At 39.9% G+C, this 20,304-nt stretch overlaps 1 protein-coding gene across 1 annotated transcript; it reads right to left on the reverse strand.

The window, feature by feature from the left end:
- On the reverse strand, window positions 7,429-20,056 carry C3H6orf58 (chromosome 3 C6orf58 homolog). The gene is made up of 6 exons (XM_021392987.1): window positions 19,703-20,056; window positions 16,844-16,921; window positions 13,100-13,284; window positions 11,782-11,915; window positions 11,127-11,365; window positions 7,429-7,788 (listed from the first exon to the last, which is right to left on the reverse strand). Exons 1-6 carry the CDS (start codon window positions 20,025-20,027, stop codon window positions 7,670-7,672), a joined length of 1,080 nt encoding a protein of 359 aa, XP_021248662.1. The 5' UTR covers window positions 20,028-20,056; the 3' UTR covers window positions 7,429-7,669.

Here is a 20,304-nt window from a genome sequence, read left to right on the forward strand (position 1 = left end):
TTTTCTGAAAATACAGCTAGGAAGAGAGGACAGAAGTTCATGCTGAAGGAGCAGGTGCCTCTCTGCTTCATATATAGATGATCAATACTGCTTCAATGGAAATAGGGAATAGGAAGAGCAGGACATTTTACTTGGATTTGTTTTGTTTTTTAGTAAACAAAACAGCAATACAGCTCAACTGTTCACTTTGAAAGATTTCCCTTTAATTTACACTTCTGCTGATGGAAATTAAGAGCCAAATTCTTACACAGTATCTGAGATTATAAAAAAAAAAACAAACCTTGGCCCAGAAGGAGGGACCATCCTTTATTCCCTATCCCTGCCCTGTGAGTGCCAAGCAGCAGCAGTGAGGGCTTCTGATAACATGGATGAGCATCCCAGTGGCCTTGGTAGAGAGCGTGTAACCAGTGCTAGTACTGGAGCTGCTATTTTCCTGTCTGGGATCCCTATGCACAATCATATATGAACTGCATGGGTACAATGTTCTTAGCATCCTTGGGTGGCACTGGTCCTAATCCTCATGTTCTGGCAGAGAACAGAAATGTGGATGTCTGCAGCCTGAGTCTGACACCCACAATCTCTGACATATAAAATAAGAACTGGGCAGTGTATGCACAGTGAGCGCTGTGTATCTAGACTTGGTAGATCGTGGGAAAGAACATGCACCTCTGGCAGTGCTTTAGCTCTCAGGGAAAATTACTAAGAACTGATGTGTAAACATGCAGCTGATGTGCCAAGAGTTTCCAGCCTCACAGCATCTTGATCAGACTGGCATATCCAGAAAATGCCTGGCAGCTGTGCACAACAGTCAAACTTCCCAGACAGTTTTAGGGTAGAGACAAGGAACATGTTCAGAAAGCCTACACATACTGTATTTTTAGTTCTACTGATGAGTTAAAAAAAAAAAATGCCTTGATATACTTTAAAGAAGACTTTTCAAGCAGACAGCATAGCATCTTCAGGCTTTCCTATTAAAATTCCACTGAATAATTAATTTTCACTAACGCAAATTAATCTGGAACTTCTCAATATTGTCTTATGTTAATTTATTCAAGATAAATGTTCATCCTCATTAAAATCAGTTACTATTTAAGTATTAAGTGGATCACTCAGAGTGCTTTGATTCCATGCATATGTAGCATACAGCATTTAGCATACCACTTGTAAATATGGGAGCTTGCAGGTATGTACAAATCTCGTAACTGGCTGGCAAATCGCTAGTGGGTGTTTGAAATATGTTTTAAGTGTTTTGTACAAAAATTTGTATTCCTCTTTGTATCAGCTCAAAACAGCCCAACTTGTTATGCCAGCAAACCTAGACTGGTGTGCGAATAAAAGATATTTGCTGTGTATTTTACTGACTATTTTCTTTCTCTGCTTAATGTGATGCTGTCCTCTGTTGAATGTCTGAAAGATATGAGATATTGCTATAATGATTTTGTTTCCTTGAATAGTATGAAGCCTGAGTTATGAAGCTGGAAGGGAAAAGAGAAAAGCCAACAGCCTCCTGGGCTGCACTGTGTCAGCAGCAGGTTGAGGGAGGCGATCCTTCCCCTCTGTTCAGCTCTGACAGGACACTTGGAGTGCTGGGTCCTGTTCTGAACTTCCCAGTGCAAGAGAGATACAGGCACACTGGAGAGAGTCCAGCAAAGAATCGTGAAGGTGATAATGAGGTTGGAGTATCTGATATGCAATGAGAGGCTGAGAGAACCTAGAAAACACAAAGCTCTCATTAGTTGCCCTAGGTGTTAGGATGGTTATGAACACTGAGATGCAGCTGTTTTACTGACAAACCTTAACTCCTTTCAAACATTCTGTAAAAGCATTTGGGACCTAGTTTGCAGGGGAAGAAAGAGAGAAACAAAGATAACAAAAAAATAAAAATATGCCAACCAAAATATATCAGCCCTTTTTCCAGCTTCTTCCTTTTAAAATGATTCCAGAGAATAAATTTCTCTTCTTTGCATAGATTCTGTTACACGTGGAATCTCGTCCTGCCACCTCCATCATGTGCAAGAATCCTGTCCTGTATATTCAACGTCACTGACCTCAATGAGTTTTATTCATGTGAGTATATGTGGCAGATTTTATGAACTTTGTAGTTACATCAGTAGCAGAGATGTCTCCAGTATCCTTTCCTCAGACACACTGGTCAACACCATATCCTTTTACAGGAAAGAGGACTGGCCTGGCTGTTCAGTTGCCATGATGCAGAGGCATTTGCATGAAGTTACTGGAGTGGGAGAGATGACACACAGTCTTGCTGGGGAAAATGGAGAGGAGGGAGTAGGCGTGAAGCAAGACCATATAGTGAAAGGTTCGTGTTCAGTGTTTGAGGCTTAGTAAGTGCTGCAGTTCCCTTACATTGTACAGATGACCACATGCTTGTTAATACATGTCTGACAACTCTGAAATGTCACTGTGCCCCTCGAGGGATCTGTTTCTCATTCCCAAACACTGATGCTCAGGAAGACTGCACCGAAGAGGAGAAAGCCATTTTCAGGTGAACACAGACTGCGCTCGCTATGCCTGAAGAAAATACAAGTGTATTTAAATAATAACATATTTGCTTTTCAAAAGATTGGCATAAGCTTTTGCACAGACCTGTTAGCTTAAGGGCTTATCTCTTTTAATGCTAAGGAGTATTTCCATTGTGCTCTCACTACAGGCCTGCTCAGGAGCAGCTGCTTCCACAGCACTCCATGTGTGCCTAAGCCCTTAGTGAGATGGCATTTTCTGTTTGGATGATCAACATGCACATTTTTATATATCCAGCCTTTGTGTCTGCTAAGATAAGAAGAATCTTCCCTCAGCATTCTTCTTTAAATGCCAAAAGGCCTTTTGTTTAAATACAATGTGTCAAACAAATGCTTATCTATGACACTCTTCCCAATAAGAAGCCACTGTTTATTCTTGCTATCTCTTCACTTAATGCATCTGATACTTTTTCTACCTCTCTCAAGTCTACTCAAGTGTTTTCCTAACATTTTTCACTTTGATGCCCCTGTACCTTGTTAACTTACAACTCGATGCCATGTTAAAGCTGGTAGATCCAGAAGAGAAAAGAGTTCTCCAGTTTCTACTTCATATAATAGTGGCAGGTGGTTGCTTTATTTCCCCGCTCCCTCCTGTTTCAAAGGCACCTCTGTGCTGGGAGTGTTCTTGTGCTTGACGGTAATACACCTCTTCGACAAGCTTCCTCTCTCTTTCCTTGGGTTTCTGTGTGTCCCGTGACACCCTGTATGACTCTTAGGCTGAGGAAGCTGAGGGGCCATGCCAGTGGGGAATTATTTGGGATCTCCTTCTCTACTTCTGCTCTTTCCCTGTTCCACAGTTACCACATCAGACAGGTCTTAGGTCTGCTAGCATTTCTAGGCCTAACAATGCACAAAATGAGAGGAGAAAAAAGTCTTTGTTTCTAAAATGAACCAGTTCCCAAGGATGGTTTATATGATATTAGTCTGTTCAACTGTACCTGTTGCAGTCTCTTCCTGCAAACATTCACATAAATAGTTTGTAAAAGGAAGGAAGAGACATCAAAGATTGACTTTCATTACAGTTTCATCCTGGAGATTTTTGCTAGGAATGAATCAGTGAAAAAAAAAAAATAACACCTAATTTTTATAGATGAATATGCTACATAAATTGAGTCATATTTTAAATGGGTATAAATACCTTACAACAAGCTTTGATGCCATTCTGCCTCCATTCCCTGCCCTCCGAACCCCATCTGGAGTGACTACCTGTGCTCCCATGTGGAGCACATAGCCTTTCTGTGGGTGCAGGCGGGCAGCTCTGCAGGCCCTGGGCTATCGCAGGCTCCTTGCCAGCCCTGCTGAAAGCTGTTCTCAAAACACCTCACAGCCCATCTCATCTTCTCTGCAGTACAGAAGTTTCATGAGTTCAGGCTCAGACCCAGAAGCACGCTCACATTCTTCAATCACATTGAAAACATCCTCTTGGGTGTTAGCAGCCAACACGCCTTTGTGGATGTGGGCTGTAAATACTGCAAACTTCAACACAACAAAGCTCAGCAAGTGCTCTGTGGTTCAGCATTACTGCTAAAATGATATGGCAGTGGAAGAAGTGGTATCAAGCCAGAATTTTTCTTTTGAAATTAATCTGAAGTAGATTTCAGACCTTTTTCAGGTGCCTGCTCCTTGCATTCTCTTTACGAAAGCTCAGCATGAGATCTAAAGTAAGAAACATGCTGCTCCTGAAGCCAGTGGGATTGGGGTGAGGGAACCATTGTAACTATAAGTTTTCATCTTGAATGTCTCCCTCTTCAGTATCAAGAACTGAGGGTCCAAGAACATTCTGGCAAGGGGAGGAGATAACATGACCTGGACTGAAAATGTAACTGAACAGTTTGTTCTGGGGAAAGGTGGATCTTCACATTGTGCACCAGCTGTCAAAGGACACATACTAGGTTTTCTGTCTGGCAGGCTGCAAATTGACCTCTTCTGGCTCTTCTGGCTCCCAGCAGAGCCCACTAACTGCTGGGTTAAAGGCTGCTCTGAGCAAGAACATCTTTGCTCTCCTTCCATACCTAACACGAAAGTGCTTTTTCCCACTAGCAGAAAGCACTTAATTATGTATTACAGAGCATAGGCTGGAAAGGAAGAGAGCCCAAATCATTCTGCTCAGATTTGGGATCACAGGGAAAGGGAAATTCAAGAATCCAGTTACTGCTTGAAAGAAAAAATGCTTTTCTACATTTTTGCTAACAACTTTGAATGTGAGCCCTGCAAGCTCTGTGTCTTAATATCTAATAAAGCTGAAGGAGTGACTGCAGCTGCCTGCTTATAGCTCTGTGAAGATAGAGGTACCCATTCTAAAAAAAAAAAACAGGATAAAAGTGCCAATCTTTTTATCAAACAAGAAGGGATATTGCTTCACCCCTAATGTATGTCCATTATGTAACAGTTTGGGACAATATTTGCTAATGAACACCTCCATTTTTTGCCTGGGTTAAATATAACGACTGTATTTTCAATTGCAACCACCTAGGCAAGGGCAATAGCTTCACCTCTGCCTTTGTTTTTTTTTTCAGCCTTTGCCAGCTCTATCAAGCGCAGACTTTTGCAGTGCTCTCCCATCCTGCTGCATTTTTACTGCTTTCTCCTGTTGACTTTCTCTCTCCCTACTTTCTGACACCCAGATGTTTTCTGATTAGGATGCATCTGTTTTGTTTCCAGATTATCTGCATCTGCTCTGCTTTCAGGAAAGCAACATGTGCTTTGTCTAAATTTTTATACGTGCCTCAGTGTCCAAGGCTCAAATGCTGTCCAGTTCCTAGACCCCTTACCTGATGGATCATCATGCTGTATTAAGACAAAGTGTTTGAAATACATTAATGCCTGAAGGTTTATTAAGAGGGAGAGTATTTTTTTCAAAATAATAAAATAATTCCTAATGTTGTCATGAACTCAGTTAAGAAAATATCAGTTTTTTAAAAAATATATCTTAGAAATATCCCCTCAAGTGCAGCAGTTTGCAAGTTTGTAAGAAGTTTGTTTCATCTATTTGCATTTATGATTCTTTTTTTGTTATTGTAGTTTGGGTTTTTGTTTGTTTGTTTTTATTTTCTTATAGCCCACTTCAGGTTAAAATCCAAGTTAACCACAGAAAAGACTGAAAATTATTTTCAAACTTTCTGGAGCACAATTAATCTAATGCTTTAACAGCTGGCAGCTGCAGTAATTACTTTTAGATTATACCTAAAGTCTGTTGAAATCTAATTACTCTGATCTATGAACCAGGTAATTAAGGTAAAAAATCCCGCATTTTCTTTGACCTCATTAACTTATTTCCTTTGAAAATTGTTAGCTAATGATGGTACATTAAGAGTTTATCCATAAAATGACAATGAATAATTGATACCTTTGTCCTGGGACATCAGAGGTATAGAGAGAATAGTGTTTAACTGCTCAATGTCTCAGCGGTTATTTTTTCATTTACAGTGCTAATATCATGCCAGTTGGGGGAGAAAGGACTAATTAAACAGGGAAAGTGGCCAGCAAAACAAATACTCTTATTTTGATTTACTTGGTATCCATAACATAACTCAGGACTTCCACTGGGATATGCAGACCCCTGAGAAGCACAGCTACCTGTGGATTCTCAGGCTGTCTGGTACGTGGCAAGCTGGCCTTTGAGTGTGGAAATGCTGTGATTTTAGCCTTATTGCAGGCTGCCTGGCCCGCTTCTCTTTCACAGAGCTGTTTGAAAGCTCTGAGATGCCGTGTGCTGTGGCTCCACCTGCAGCATCTTCCTCTCCCCTGTGCAAATCTTGTGCACAGCCAGAGGGTGAGCTTTTCTCTTCGTTGATATACACTGAAAATTTTGGATCCTTGTGCTTTGTGCTTCTGTTGGGAAGCCAAAGGGAATGAGTTACATGCACTTCTCACCAGAAAAGAGGGTGTATTGAGAGGCCTATGGGACACAGTTACCAAGCAAGATTCTAGGAACAACTGAAAGAGGCATGGTAGCCCTAAAATGGTAACTCCGCTAAGCTGCTTACCTTTATTTTGACATGAGTTTAGAGTTTGTGTTATGTTGAGCTATATTATTCATTATACAGCGGAAGCTATAACCTGACAAGATGCAGCAGGCAGTGACTGTGTTGCCATCCTCTGCTCTCCACCTTGGGAAAGCAGCTCCAGCCATTCCCATTCTCCAGGTAAAGTTTTTATAAGGACGGAGGACCCAAGTCAGCAGACTTCCTAAGAAACTTCTGCCTTCAGGCCCCCTTTCCCAATTTCCCTCAACTTCTGATACCAAGTTTTCATGATTAATTCTCCATATTGTGTTGTCATTCAGAAAAGTGCGGTCAGCATCTGGATCTGACTGTGCTAGACATTGCAATGATGCACAGTGGAAACTCAACTCTTTCTTAATAATCATATCTAATGTATAAAAGGAAAAATAACTCTACAGCTGTATGGACTACCTAATCACAGAAACTGATAAATAAGTCAATGCTTTATTGGAGTCATTGTAAGAAATCAAATGCCAGAAATTCTGTTAGTCACTTAAGAGCTGTGTAGAACAAGCACATTGGGCTCAGGATCTCTCAGGACTGTCTTCTGAGCATCAGGTGCAGCACTTACCTGTTGCATAACGTCTTAGAGGAGGAATCCATCTGTACTGAAGTATGTAATCTTAAAAGCCTAAACACTTTAAATTTAATTGCAGCTGCTCTGTGAAACAGCAGCTTTGGTAGGAAATTGTCAAAGCATTGGCTTGGGATCATAACTCAAAGAAAAGTTTTGGAAGATTATCAGTTAGACCATCGGGGTACATATCTGCTGGGATTATTGTATACAAGGGGAAGAAAAGAGCCTGAAAGAGAATATGAGTTACTTTCAAATTTCTCTCCAATAATGATACATTATTTATGAAGTCTAAAAAAGTAATAAAATCAGATTTGCTGTAAGGCATTTTATTAATAAGGAAATGAGTCAAACAAATGAGCTAATTAAAAAAAAAATTAAGGATAAAAATATTGATTCAATATAAGAGAGATACCCACATGGCTACTCAGGAAATCCTGCTCTAAGAAATTACCAGGACCAGTTCACTAGAAACATAACTGCTAAAAGATTAAATCAATCAGTGTTGGAACTGCATTTTCTCAGGAAAGAGGGTGCAGTGAAATCAGCTCCTTTCAAATCACTGTATATTCCGAACTTGGGCTGGAAGCCAAGACTTCAATCAGTTCTCGGCCAAATTTTCTTGCTGCTTCAGTAGACATTTCCTTTTGCCAGAGCTTCAGCAACATTCCTCCTTGGAAAGAAACACAGTGTGACACTGTCAGATTAGCATGGAGTACACACAGCTCCAGGCACACAAGGGATGAAGCACGAGTCTGGCAGCAAACACCTAACCACTCTCCTGTGGACAGTGAAATGTAGACAAGGCTGGAGCATGCCGATGGGGTAGTAATTGCCTACAGCTATGTAGGGAGACATGGGCCATTCATTCAGCTCAGGTTCCTTTGTACTGACAGACAACTTGGCTTGTTCCCTTGTCACTAGTGTTGCAAATCAAAATGATTGAAGACACATGTCAGAGCCTTGTTCTGCAATTGCACATAGCTTCATAGCTTATGAAGCAATGGCCTAATGGTTACAGTCATACACATCTCTGTTTTTACTCTAAATCAACAATGAATTCACACTTCTGCCCAGCTGAGGCCTCAAGCTAAAGATGTAAATGACCCCTACACTTTCATCCAGGCAATTAGCTGTCATTCTCCACGAAGCATGCCTGACCAGTCCTGCTTTAGCACCTGTTTGCACAATGCTCATTGCCTGCTCCCCTCTGCTCATCTCTATGATGTATACAGGAACTACCAAGAAAATCTGAGACAAAAGAAGTATCTACAAGAAAACCAAGAGTTTAATTATTCTCCTGCAAAATATGCTTTCGTTTATAGAAGGCAACAACAAAGAACAGCATTTCCACTGTATTTTTGCAGGGAAATGAGCAGTTAAGAGAAGGCAGCAGTCTGGCAGCCAGGAAGACTGTGCTTCTCCTAGCAGACCTGTGAGGACAGTGGGAGACCCCTCAGCTGACTTGGTTGCTGCCCTTTTGCCTTCATATATCTGTGAGGAGCAGAGCGCTCAGTCAGTAGAGCTTCTGACTGTCCATTAGTGGAGAACTTTTAGAGGCAGTTGTATTGAGTTTATGTGGCAAGGTTTTGGTAGTGGGGGTATGCAAATTGGCCTCTGAGAGTAGAACCCAATGCTACTCCATGTCAGGTCAGAGCTGGCTCCAGCTGCCCCAAAAGGGACCCACCACTGCCAGAGATGAGCCATGACAGATGCTGGTTGTGCTTCTGGGAGCAGATTTAAGGAAGAGAAAGTCTGCTGCACAACAGCTGGGAGAGAGGTGTGAGAAATTCGAAAGAAACAACCCTGCAGGCACCAAGGTCAGCACAGAAGGAGGGCAGGAGGTGCTCCAGGCTAGAGCAGTGGTTCCCTGCAGCCCAGGAGTGGTCCTTGGTGGAGTAGGTCATCCCCTTGTGGCCCATGGGAACCACGTGGAGCAAATCTCCATGTGCAGCCTTGGAGGAGCCCAGGGGACAGCACTGGATGAGTCCTGGAGGAGTCACAGCCTATGGAGAGCCCCTGCAGGAGCAGCCCCAGGCTGGAGCTGCAGCCCTGAAGAGAAGTCCATGATGGAGTAGGGGAAGAGAGAGACTATGACAGAGTATCATGGTCTGACCGTAGTCCCCATTCCCCTGCTCTGCTTGGGAGGAGTAGGAAGAAGAGGAAGGTATTTTTGGTTTGCTTTTAGTTCTTGCTGCTCTAGTCTGTTATCAATAGGCAGTAAATTACATCAATTACAATGAGTTTGTTTTGCCCATGGTGGTAACTGGTGAGTGATCTCCCTGTCCTTGTCTCAACTCAAGAGCTTTTTTCATCATATTTTCACCTCCCTGCTAGAGGCAGCTTTAAGGAAATGAAGGGTAAGCAAACTGAATCAGATCTCTTTCTAGGCAGGCCAGGAACCCATCCTATTAAGTACTGATATCCACTCTCAGCTGCTGATGTTTGCAGCACAAGAGAACTCCACTTCTCACAGAATATGTTTAAAAGTTTGAAGAATCTGGCTCTACAAAACAGTATGTGTCATTTTGTCATGAGTGCTGTAACAACAAGGTCTAGCTTTTCAGATCCACTCTGAGGCTGTCAGTCCAGAGCCAAATATAGTCAAATATAGTTTAAAGCTCCATTTCTGATCTGCAAAGCTATTGCTAGGTTGAGCTAGCTTGCATATAACTCTCAGCTGAACACAAAGCCCAACCCTACAAAGCAGAGTCAGGAAAGACTTCAGCCTGCAATGCCAGGGATTTCAGCTGGAGACTTTTTATGGATGCATCCATATAGAACATCTTCACGCTTCTCTTTCCTTCCTTCTACTGCCTTCAGCACCTTTGCCTCTTCTCCTCTCTCCCTCCAGTGCTGCCTTCATCTGCTCATATGCCCTGGTGCTCTGCTCCCTGCTTTCTGCCCTGCAAGTCCCACTTTTTCTTGCTGTCTCCACTGTGGAGAGATGAATTCTAGATTGGTAAAGAAACTTATTTTTTTATGATCCATGGCACAAGCTACCATGCAGAGGACAGAGTTCTTGAAAGAAACCCTGAGCTGTGATATAGGTTACCGGACATATGACAGGGCTGTTAAGATCTTTATTCAAATTATGAAGCAATCTGCACATGATGTGTGAGGAAAACACTGTGGTGTGAGGATGTTTTTCTTGTAACACATAATATCTTCATTAAACAGCCTTTTGCAGCTATAAATACAGCTACTGAGAGAATTTTCACTAAAGTATATAGACAGAAGATCACAAAAAAAAATGCTATGGCTCTGGATACAAGCTTTATGGTGTAACTTTACATTGTGTTTTCATTTAAATATTCAAAATAGCTTCCTTTCATAAAGGACAAATAAATAAATAGTATCAGCCCATCAGAATATTGTAATTCTATGTCTCACCACTGGATGGTGATGCAGAACTTATTTTAGTTAAAGCTGTCTGAAGGATAGTGTTTTGCTGGGAGAGGTGAGTTCTGTGATTCTGTGTAATATTTTCTGTAAGACTAAAGATTGAGAGGGAAAATGAAAACAAAAATGAGTCCCACAAAAAGGAAAACAACAACAACAACAAAGCATGTATAAATACTTGTGGACATACAAACCGTCATTTTTGATCTTTTGCCCATTTTTTTTATAATGGCCTCAACAGATCCAGTAAATCGATCTACAAGTTTGATGCTTTCAGATTTAACTTGTGAAATGCAAGCTAACGTTCATTTTTAAAGTTCCTGGGTAAACTGGAGAAAAAAAGAGTAAGATATCTGCTCCTACAAACAAAACCTTTGTCTCATCTGAAATCCTCATCACATATTGTCAATGTTATCTCATTGCTGTACTTTCTTTCTGGTGCACTGTTTACTTGTGGTTGTACTCTTTGCCATACTGTTTTACTGTTCATCTCTATGAAGTGATTTACTATTGTATATTGAAAATCACTGCATTCGTGTGGAGAAAGGTATAGAAACAGAAGACATAAGATATCTATGGACTATAGGATTCTGTAGGTGGGGCTCATACCTGTTAATTGATTTGCTTTGTTGAGAGCTCTCAGTGATAGCAGAACTCTGTTTTGCTGTGGACTGAATCCACTGATGGATGGGAGGACATCCCCTTCAACGAGCATCCTCTGGGGCAGGAAAGCCTGGAAACTGTTTGTGGTCTGCAAATCTGTAGAGAAATGTGTGGCTGCAATGAAATCGACACCATTAGCCCAGTCTTCGCCAAAATTTGCTTCTGGATCACAGAGATATTTTAAGCTGTAAGAAATAAAAGTAAAAGAATGAACAGATATTTGAAATCCACTGTAGAACACAGCAACATATTATTTATCCCAAATGTGTTTTGATCAGTATAAAATCCTGAGCAATCTCAATTTAGTAGTGACTTAAAGTCTCCTGCAGCATTTTACACCTACTTTCTCCTGGCATAACCATATCTGGACAGGTTAGATACAGCTCCTGGCTAGGGCCCTGGCTCCCAGAGAGGAATCAGCATCTTGTGTCAACCCTGCCTATCGCAGCTTGTGGTGCCGGGGCTTCATCTCTTGCCAGATATCTCATGCTCCTAGAGGGTGAAAGCCCAGAGTCTCATAGGTGCTTTGTTCAGGCACTATCCTCACAAATAGGCATGGAGGTGGGAAGGTCCCCCCTGGCCACCTCTCTCATTCCCATACCTGTCCTGGAATTTGGGCAGTGCGTGAGCAATGGAGGCAACATGCGCTTTCCACATGTGGTGGAGGGCATCATCCAGCACGAAGGAAGAGGACTTTGCCGGGTCCATGGCTTTTTGCTCTGCAGACAGTAGATACTGCAGTAACAGGGAGAAAAAGGCAGAGAAATGAGAGGATGTTTTGAAATCAGTACATTTTTCACTCTTACATACATACTTCACAAAAGAATAAGTTTTCAAGCTGAAGAAAATTGCTTATGAATAGTTAGAATGTGTTACTTGTACTTTCTAAATAACCATGCTATCTGACATAGGGAGAAATTATTCATATAGACTTCTAAAACAAATTTATATTCTGGACAAAATTAATGGTATTTGCCATTCTTTAGCTTCAACAGACCAAACGTTTTTCACACATAATTTAGGTATTCTGTCACAATAATTTGGTGGACTTTGGTATCTGAGTGCCGTGGAAGTTTCTATGCTAAAATATTTATTTTTTTGAAAAACAGTTTGTACTCTTACAGCTGCAACTGCTAAAAAATTTCAAAAAATAAGAAAATGAGCCTTAATGGCTGTCTTTATGGCTATTTGCAAAGTGATCATCTATAATAACTTCCTAAACATACTGTTTAGTGTAAAGAATCTGAAGAGAACAAATCCAGTCTTGTTCTTAAAACCTGTTCCTCCACTTAGAATCGCCAAGAGTTACTTGTGGTTTTAAGTTGCTGATCATTATCTATTATTTGAGTACAAACAAAAATGTTGAATAGAGAAGGTTATCTATAAAAATCATTATTAAACCTATGAAGTAAGAAATTCTGTCATCTTTGTGATTAGGGAGCAACCAAATAAGGAGGAAATAGATTATGTAGTTGCATTAAAAAATATCCTTCTGAATTTCAGTTTTTTTGATGTTCAAAGGAATAAACAGGCCCTATAAAACCATCTCAAGACCATTTATCAAGAGTAAAGTCTATCCCACCTGCATACTTTGGCATTGCTAACATTAGGAAAATAAGTATAACCGTTAACACAACAGTCTCTAGGGACAGATGCCAAAATACAAAATTAACTTGAAAGGAAGGAAAAGAATCAGTAACTTGTATAAGTCTCATCCTTCTCATCTCTCATTCACTTTATGTCAAGCTTTTCCTTTTTCCACTGCTTTTTCATTGTTATTGTTATTATTTTTTGTTATTGAAAGTAAATCAAGCCACCGAAATATAACAAATAATAACAATATTTTAAAAAAGAAATATTCCAGTATAATCTTTAAAAATTAATATTTTAAAATATTTCAAAAATGTAATATCATTTACTTCAAAATAAGCCTTCCATTCATCCATGAGCTTGGGGATGCGAGAACGACAGTCAGCAACACTAGAGCAGAAATCATCTCTTCGTTCCTCTGGCGGCAACATTTCTACCTCATACTGCAGCTCTCCAAAGAGGCCAGCTTCCACTGCACCCAGAAAGGGTATGATAGCTAGGTAGTAATTCATACCTGTATTAAGAATCGGAAAGGAGGAGGCATTAACCACTAGGAAACAAATAATGTCCACATCGAAAAATGAAGCCCCTCCAACAGCAAATGCAGGCATTTCAAAATGTCCATCCAACAGTGGAATGTATATACTGAAATCCTTTTGTGGTAATAACTGTATTGATTCAGATACAAATTTCGATATTAATTTATATGTTGGCCATAAGCATGTTGGAAAGCCAAGTTCAGTTCCTGCCTGTGCTGAACAACGTCTCCTGCAAAAGTGTTCATATGACTTTTGATGTTCTTTATGTAGGAAGAAAATTTTAAATTCTCCTCTTGATTGTGTCCTTCTTTGTTTAGAAATAAATTTTAATGACTTCCAGCAAAGAACATCCTAGAGCCCAGATTTTTGGGTAGGTAGCTCTGAGCCATTGAGTTAAGAGGTCATATTCTCATGCTTAATCTCAGGGCCATGGTTTGCCCAGATATTTGCACACAGTTCCAGCAGTGAAGACCAAAATCACCAAAACTTTATAGCCTATCATGTATCCCTATCCTATTAATGGGAAATAATTGTTCCATCTCCTGTATGTGGGCCTGGCTAGGGATTCTAGAGGAAACAGCCAGTGAAAGGAGCCAAACAGAGGTCCCAAGTGATGAGAAGACAGCGTCTCACTGGGAGCAATCACTAAGCCAAGTCTCCCTTTTTGTTTGTTATTTTCAGCAGAGATGCTGAAACTTGGATTTCACAACAGAAAACACTTAAATTATTTTAAATATACTTGCAAGTATTACTTACTTATACCTGCTTGGGGGACTCAGACAACAGAGAACAGTGCAGCAAAGGAATACACTGAATATTCTTTTAGGTCAAAAGAACAAGACTTCTTTAGCAGCAGTCTTTCAAGCAGTGTTTCTTATACCTTGGGACATATAAAAAGTGCGTTTCTGACTTAAGCTCATTCCCAGCTTGGTATGACTATACATGCCAGGGACGGTTGCCCTGGAGACCAGAGCAAACTGCTTACATCCTTAGAACAATTAGGCATTTCTCTGCAGTCTGAAATAATTTTTGTGTACCCCTGCTACAATAGGGTAAATCAGGACCTAGATTATACTTTTCCTGGAGGCAACAAAAGTGCTATTGTGCAGAATTACAGTGTTCAGAAGTAAGTGAAGAGCAGCAATGCAAATACTGAATGTGAATCTGATTTCTGTTCCGAGAAGGTACTCTGCACAGGTCTATGCAGTGACCCCTCTTACTTGTCACATCATGGGACACCTTCTCCTGAGCACCTAGTGCTGTTCACACTCAGGGACTCAAACTTAACTTGGAATATCATGGTGAAATCTGGTTTAGCGCTACATTTACATTTTAATTTACTCTGTGCTCACAGCTTTGATCACATGAGGAGATATGAATTCAGTTGCTGCTCCGCCATCAGAAGCCTCCACAACAAAGCACTGACGTGGTGGGGAGAGACAGAGCAATTCACTGCAGCCAGGCAGCAGGTCTTGTGGAAAGGAGGACTCATGGCAGAACAGCAGGGATGAGGAGGGAGTGAGGGACAGAAGTGAAGGAGTGAAAATGTGCTGGAGGAAAAAGAGGGAGAGGCTTTTCCTTTCCAATGGAGGGAAAGTGTGTTAGATAAAAAGAGATTTTCATAGTTTCATTGACTTTAGATGTAAGTACTGACAGTAAGTCAGGCTGGTCTTTTTTTTTCCTCCCCTCCTATCTGTCAGTTCCGTTGCTGGAAAAATGGAAGCTAATCTTTCCAAAAGAGCCAGGCTTCCATTTTCATAAAAAACAGAGAGCTTAAAAATATTGACTTTGACTCAAATTGGATACAAAGAAAAAAATTAGCGTTTTTGGTTCTTTGCTTTTAAATAATATGTTCATTCAGGTTTTGGAGAATGGAAACAAAAGCATCCTTCTATTTAGGCTGGTTATGTTTATATGTTACTCAGTTCTGGTGTAGGAAAATTATTTAAATATTTTTGATTTATCAGATGAGAAAAATTAACTTTTTTTTTTATTCCTGGACTCGGAAAAAAAATCTCCTTTTAAGACCCACTCTGTGAGAAATCTATCCATGCATTGTTGTTTAAGGAGTCCACTTCCACATAGACACTGGCTGTAAAAATTACTAGAGGGAAAGAAGCTACATGTGTGTACTTGCACTTGAGACAAAGAGCATTGTAGGACTGGTATTTTTTCTATTTATGCTGAAAGTGTTATTTAGTGGATTGCCCTGCAGAACAATGGATACCCTTGACTTTCATGTGGCATTCTAGATCATATCCTTTACTCTTCTGCAAAGTTCTGAGCTAAAGGACAAAATATTCCTCACTATTTAAAAACCTGCTACTTGCTGTCTCACATGCTGTAATTTCTCCCATGATTCTTGCAGAAAATCTTGCACTGAACCTTATGTACCACAAGAGGATAAGAGGCTCCACCACACCTACCAAGAGTGATATCAACAACACATATGGCTGAGTTAGGTCATGGCTGGCACTTCACTAAAGTCTGTCACTTTATTTTTTATTGGCGCTGTCTAATGCAAAGGCGGTTCCAAATATGATTTGGTCTCACAGCCATTGAGATTATGCTGTATTCCTACAATTCATAATATTTTCATAGGTATAATGGACATACCCACTTTCCAGTTACAGTTATGATACACATTTTTACAAATTGTCTCATTCCTAGAAAAAACTGCACACCATAAAAAACAGTTATTTGCTCTCTCCATTTCAATAAGGCCTACCTATGAATGAAGTAAATTATCAAAAAGATCTAGGAATTTTTGATTTCTCCATTTTTCGGAGGACTGGTTAAATTATTTGGATGTGCATTTTTAGAGATACTGAGGAAAACAATGAGAATGTCAGTGATGTTGATAGTGGAAATACAGATCTTTACACTTTCTCTCCAGTATTACAGTGAATAGAAATTGTCTTACAGTTTATATATGCCAGGTCAAAGTGTTAACTGGATTCTTGATAGTGCATTGGATAAGTGCTGTGATTATAATGAAATTATTGAGATATTGTAGGCACAACATCTCTCTTTGTTTCATTCGCTGTACCCTGCTTACCACAGTGAAGCTGCAGAGGTGTGGCTGAAGGGAGAAAAGTACTGCTGGGTTTGTGTTACCAACAGTGATGCAAGAACCAAAAAGATTTCTGCTTGACATTCTCACATTCAGTTTTAACTTGAAAAAACAGCATTTAAACTGAAGAAATCTTCTCTGGGACAATTGAAAACTGTGATTTCTACAAATGCATACAAACACTGATACCCATCATGGTGTTTCCCAAATATTTTAACATGCTTTTTTTGCAATTAATACATTTTTAAAACTTCAGTTTGCATTTTTTTCCTTCCACAAAACAGTTGTCAAAGTCTCTTTTACTCAACTCACACTTAAGCACCTTGCTGCAAATTTTGAATGAAGTATTATTATTGCTGCAATCACTATGTAGGATAGAAGTTCAAGAGGGAGAAAGACAATGAATTGCCTTCTAGGACACCAATCATATTTTGAAGAACATTGCGATAGAGTATACTTACAAGACCACCAACTTCTCACAGATATACACAGGTTTCTGTGGCCACAGGAAGTCCCATTTGTAGGATCTGCTAATCTGCCTAAATAAAATGAAAGAATGCACCAATTATTTCTCAATCTTTTTCACGCAAGAAATCCAATTGAGATGAATATCTATCTATATATATCAGTAAAGCATGGAGAATTTTGCTAAGAGAAGTAGAACAATTACTGTTGTTCTGCTTCATAAACTACTGTTGCTAGCATAGTTTAATTTCTCAGTCAATACTTCATGCAGTGCATAGTAATATGACCATGTTTTACTGTTAAATTCATTGCTCACTGTAAATGTATTCTAAGAGTTTATGGAACTGTCTGAAAGTAGGACATCACAATGATATTTTTATAGATATATAAATATACGTGTACATAGAGCCATAAACACATGCATAGCTGATGCATCATTTTCAGTAGATTCAAGTCTGCTTTTGTAGGAGAGCTGTTTAATGACCAGAATAGTACAAATTAAGTGTGCTAGTAATTGTATCAACTGATTGGGTTGTGTGATACAGAATCTCTTTCAGTTTAATGATGCATACAAACATTACCTTCTTGTTAAGCTAAGCATGCAAATGTTGTTGTATCTGATTAACAGAGTTTTCAAGCATCTGTGCTGTAACAAACATGCAAGACACTTCACAATTATTTGTGACAGCATGTAAGACATACTTTAAGCACATGACATGGAGGAGTAGCCTAACTCTTTAAAGCACTTTGTTATGTACATCACATGGTAAACAGTCATGTAGGGAGTCAGGAAATCTGCTTTAAGTACACATGAAAGTACCATGGTCAGGTTCAATGACATAAGATGTTCCAGAAGCTCTCAACCTCTGTCCTGCAGAGCACCTACTCTCTAACATGTTAGCTGAATACAGATATTGTCAATTCTGTCAGATCAGAACTTCATTACGTTGTTTAAAAAACCAAACAAATTTTCTGTTAAGACACTCAATACTTTTTACTCAAGAAGAAGAAAGGTTCATGAACCATGTGCATATAGATTATCCTAATCATCCTCTCCTGCTGACTGGACAGAGGATACATGCTGAAGTATGCCAGCTGCTCAAGTCCATGTCTTTCAGCAGTAGAGCACCAAGAGAAAGAACTGGCAATGGAGAGGCATGCAGCTCAACAGAATTTTCTATTTTGCTCCATGTCTTTATATATTCTTTCCTTTACACTTATTCTAATGTCTCACCTTCAGCTGAGGTAAGAATAAGAATATCTTTGTGCCATTGTTCCTTTTTTCCTTCTTTATAAGTATAGACACTACGTTTCTTATTCTTTGGGCATGTTATGCCAGCTGAAACTTTCTTAAAATCCTTGCTCCTGTATTTGTACTTCTATATGCAAATGTGGGGGTAGATACTATCCAGTTTCCTCAGTTTGTATAGTAGGACTCTTTCAGTTTAGCTCCATCTCTAAAATAACAATTTCTCTTTCCACAATCACATTCTAATCAGATATCTTGTCTTGCTCATCAAGATATCCTGTCTTGCCAACATTGACTCTATTGTAAATTTAGGCAAATTAATAATTTCATTTTATGTCTGTGAGTAGCTCATTACAAATATTTGTGCCACTCTTATTAAAGTAGCAGTTTCACTTGTTCTTTGTAGTTTATATGAAACTATACTCATAAAAATGCTTTCTCAGCAGTATAACCTTCACAACCAGACAGGATGGTTAAGGCAATATATTTCAGTGGTTCTTTCAGGAATCTGCTGTCCAGCACCACTTCCTCCTTTAAATTGGCCAAGCTCATTACATCAATATACAAATGCTTCATTCATTCTTCACTAATCTAACACAACTGCCTATCTGGACTAGGCTTACATATTTGCTAACTTCATGACTTACACACACCAAAATTATTTCCTTTCTTTTTCCTGTTATCCACTTATTCGTCAATACTTCTTACATATCTTTCTGTAAAAGACTTTCTACTCATATTGTATTTCTCCTTCTACTTTCCTTTTTCCTTTTGATCAAGTAATTTCAAAAATATATATCCTTTCTATAGACCAGTTCTATGACAGTAAGTCTACGTCTGTCTGTTCAACCAGATGCAAATCTTCCTCTCTCCCATCACGTCCCTCATCTCTACTTGCAAAATGTTATTGCAGCCATGCACGTTTTCACTTTGCAAATGTGGCCACACAACATGATTAGATTGTTTCCAGCAGTTCTAGCATAGCTTCTGCATGAAGTCATCTTTCTTTCAGCCACTCACTGGATCAGCTCTCCTGCAACATCCATCCCCTTCATCTTCTCTTTGTTTTCTTACATATAAAGAAGAAAATTGGAAAAAGCCTGCTTAAACTCCAACCAAATTCTTCTTGCTGCTGTTTGCCAGCTAGCAGCCTTCACTGATTTTGCTGCTTGTTCTACCTCCTTTTCTTCATTTGACTTAGTATTTAATTTTGATTAGTTGTTAGTTGTGATTAAATGCTGGCAGCCTTCCTTCACCATCAGCTGCAGTGTCTACATTTTCTTCCCGGAAAATATACAGCTTCAAAAAAATCTATGACCTCAAAAAGCTACAGATTGCGACCAATAAACAAAAACAACAACAACAACAACAAAAGGCAGACAGATGCATTTGCTTGCACCAGGCAAGAAGGATTTACTGCCAGGCACAAATTCATACACAGCATGCTGCACTTGAAGCAGCATGTAGGAGAACACATTCCCCAACAAAGCCCTGGATATGATATTGCAGCCTTAGCCTCAAATGACCTTTTACATATGTTTCTGCGTCTGCTTCCCTGGTATGGGAACACTTATCTGTTCCTGTAGCTTAAGGACATAATTCATACCTGTACGAAATTGCCACCCATGCTGCAATGGTAATCCCCAGAGAATGTTGCCAGAATTCTGGGATCCAAAGGCCATAAAATATTTGGCTGATGCCTTTAGCAAGCTCTTGTACACTCCCAGTCGTTCTCGATAGTTCCAAGGATTGATGACAATTTTGTTGTTCTTAACTGGGAAATCCAGAAGGTTTTCAGGAACAAAGTCCCACAGTGGGGGATAGACATCTCCTCCATTGCCATCTGTGTCAGTCCATGCTGTGGCAGCCACTGGATTCCTAGCAACAACTACTATGAGAAGAAGGGCCTTTATGGGAAAGTAGGGCCACATCGTGGAGGTTTGTGACCAGGGTGCTCATAGCTGCAGGGCTTTTATCATGAAGGGTGAGGGCTGGGCAAAAAGGGTGACTCAGACTGCAGAGGCCCCTGTCCCACTTCCATCTTTTCAGTGACCCTGACCTGGCAATGCCAGAAGAACTAGCTGTAATTTTCCTGCCTCCATCCTTCAGGTGAGACGTAGAGAGCAACAGCAGATATTTAAGGGGGATCAGTAAGACAGGAAAACATTCAAACCTGTGCTGCCCACAAAATCTATCCATGCTCCCAAA

Source organism: Numida meleagris, chromosome 3, assembly GCF_002078875.1.
Source record: "Numida meleagris isolate 19003 breed g44 Domestic line chromosome 3, NumMel1.0, whole genome shotgun sequence".
Classification (NCBI taxonomy): Eukaryota; Metazoa; Chordata; class Aves; order Galliformes; family Numididae; genus Numida; species Numida meleagris.

What these genes read in the sequence shown, in the direction of transcription:
- C3H6orf58 (XM_021392987.1), bottom strand. Translation starts at nt 20,027, where the DNA reads ATGTGGCCCTACTTTCCCATAAAGGCCCTTCTTCTCATAGTAGTTGTT. An exon ending in TGTGAGAAGTTGGTGGTCTT is followed by an intron (nt 13,285 to 16,843) that starts GTAAGTATACTC and finishes TTCTTAATACAG; the next exon opens with GTATGAATTACTACCTAGCT. An exon ending in AATGGAAGGCTTATTTTGAA is followed by an intron (nt 11,916 to 13,099) that starts GTAAATGATATT and finishes CTGTTACTGCAG; the next exon opens with TATCTACTGTCTGCAGAGCA.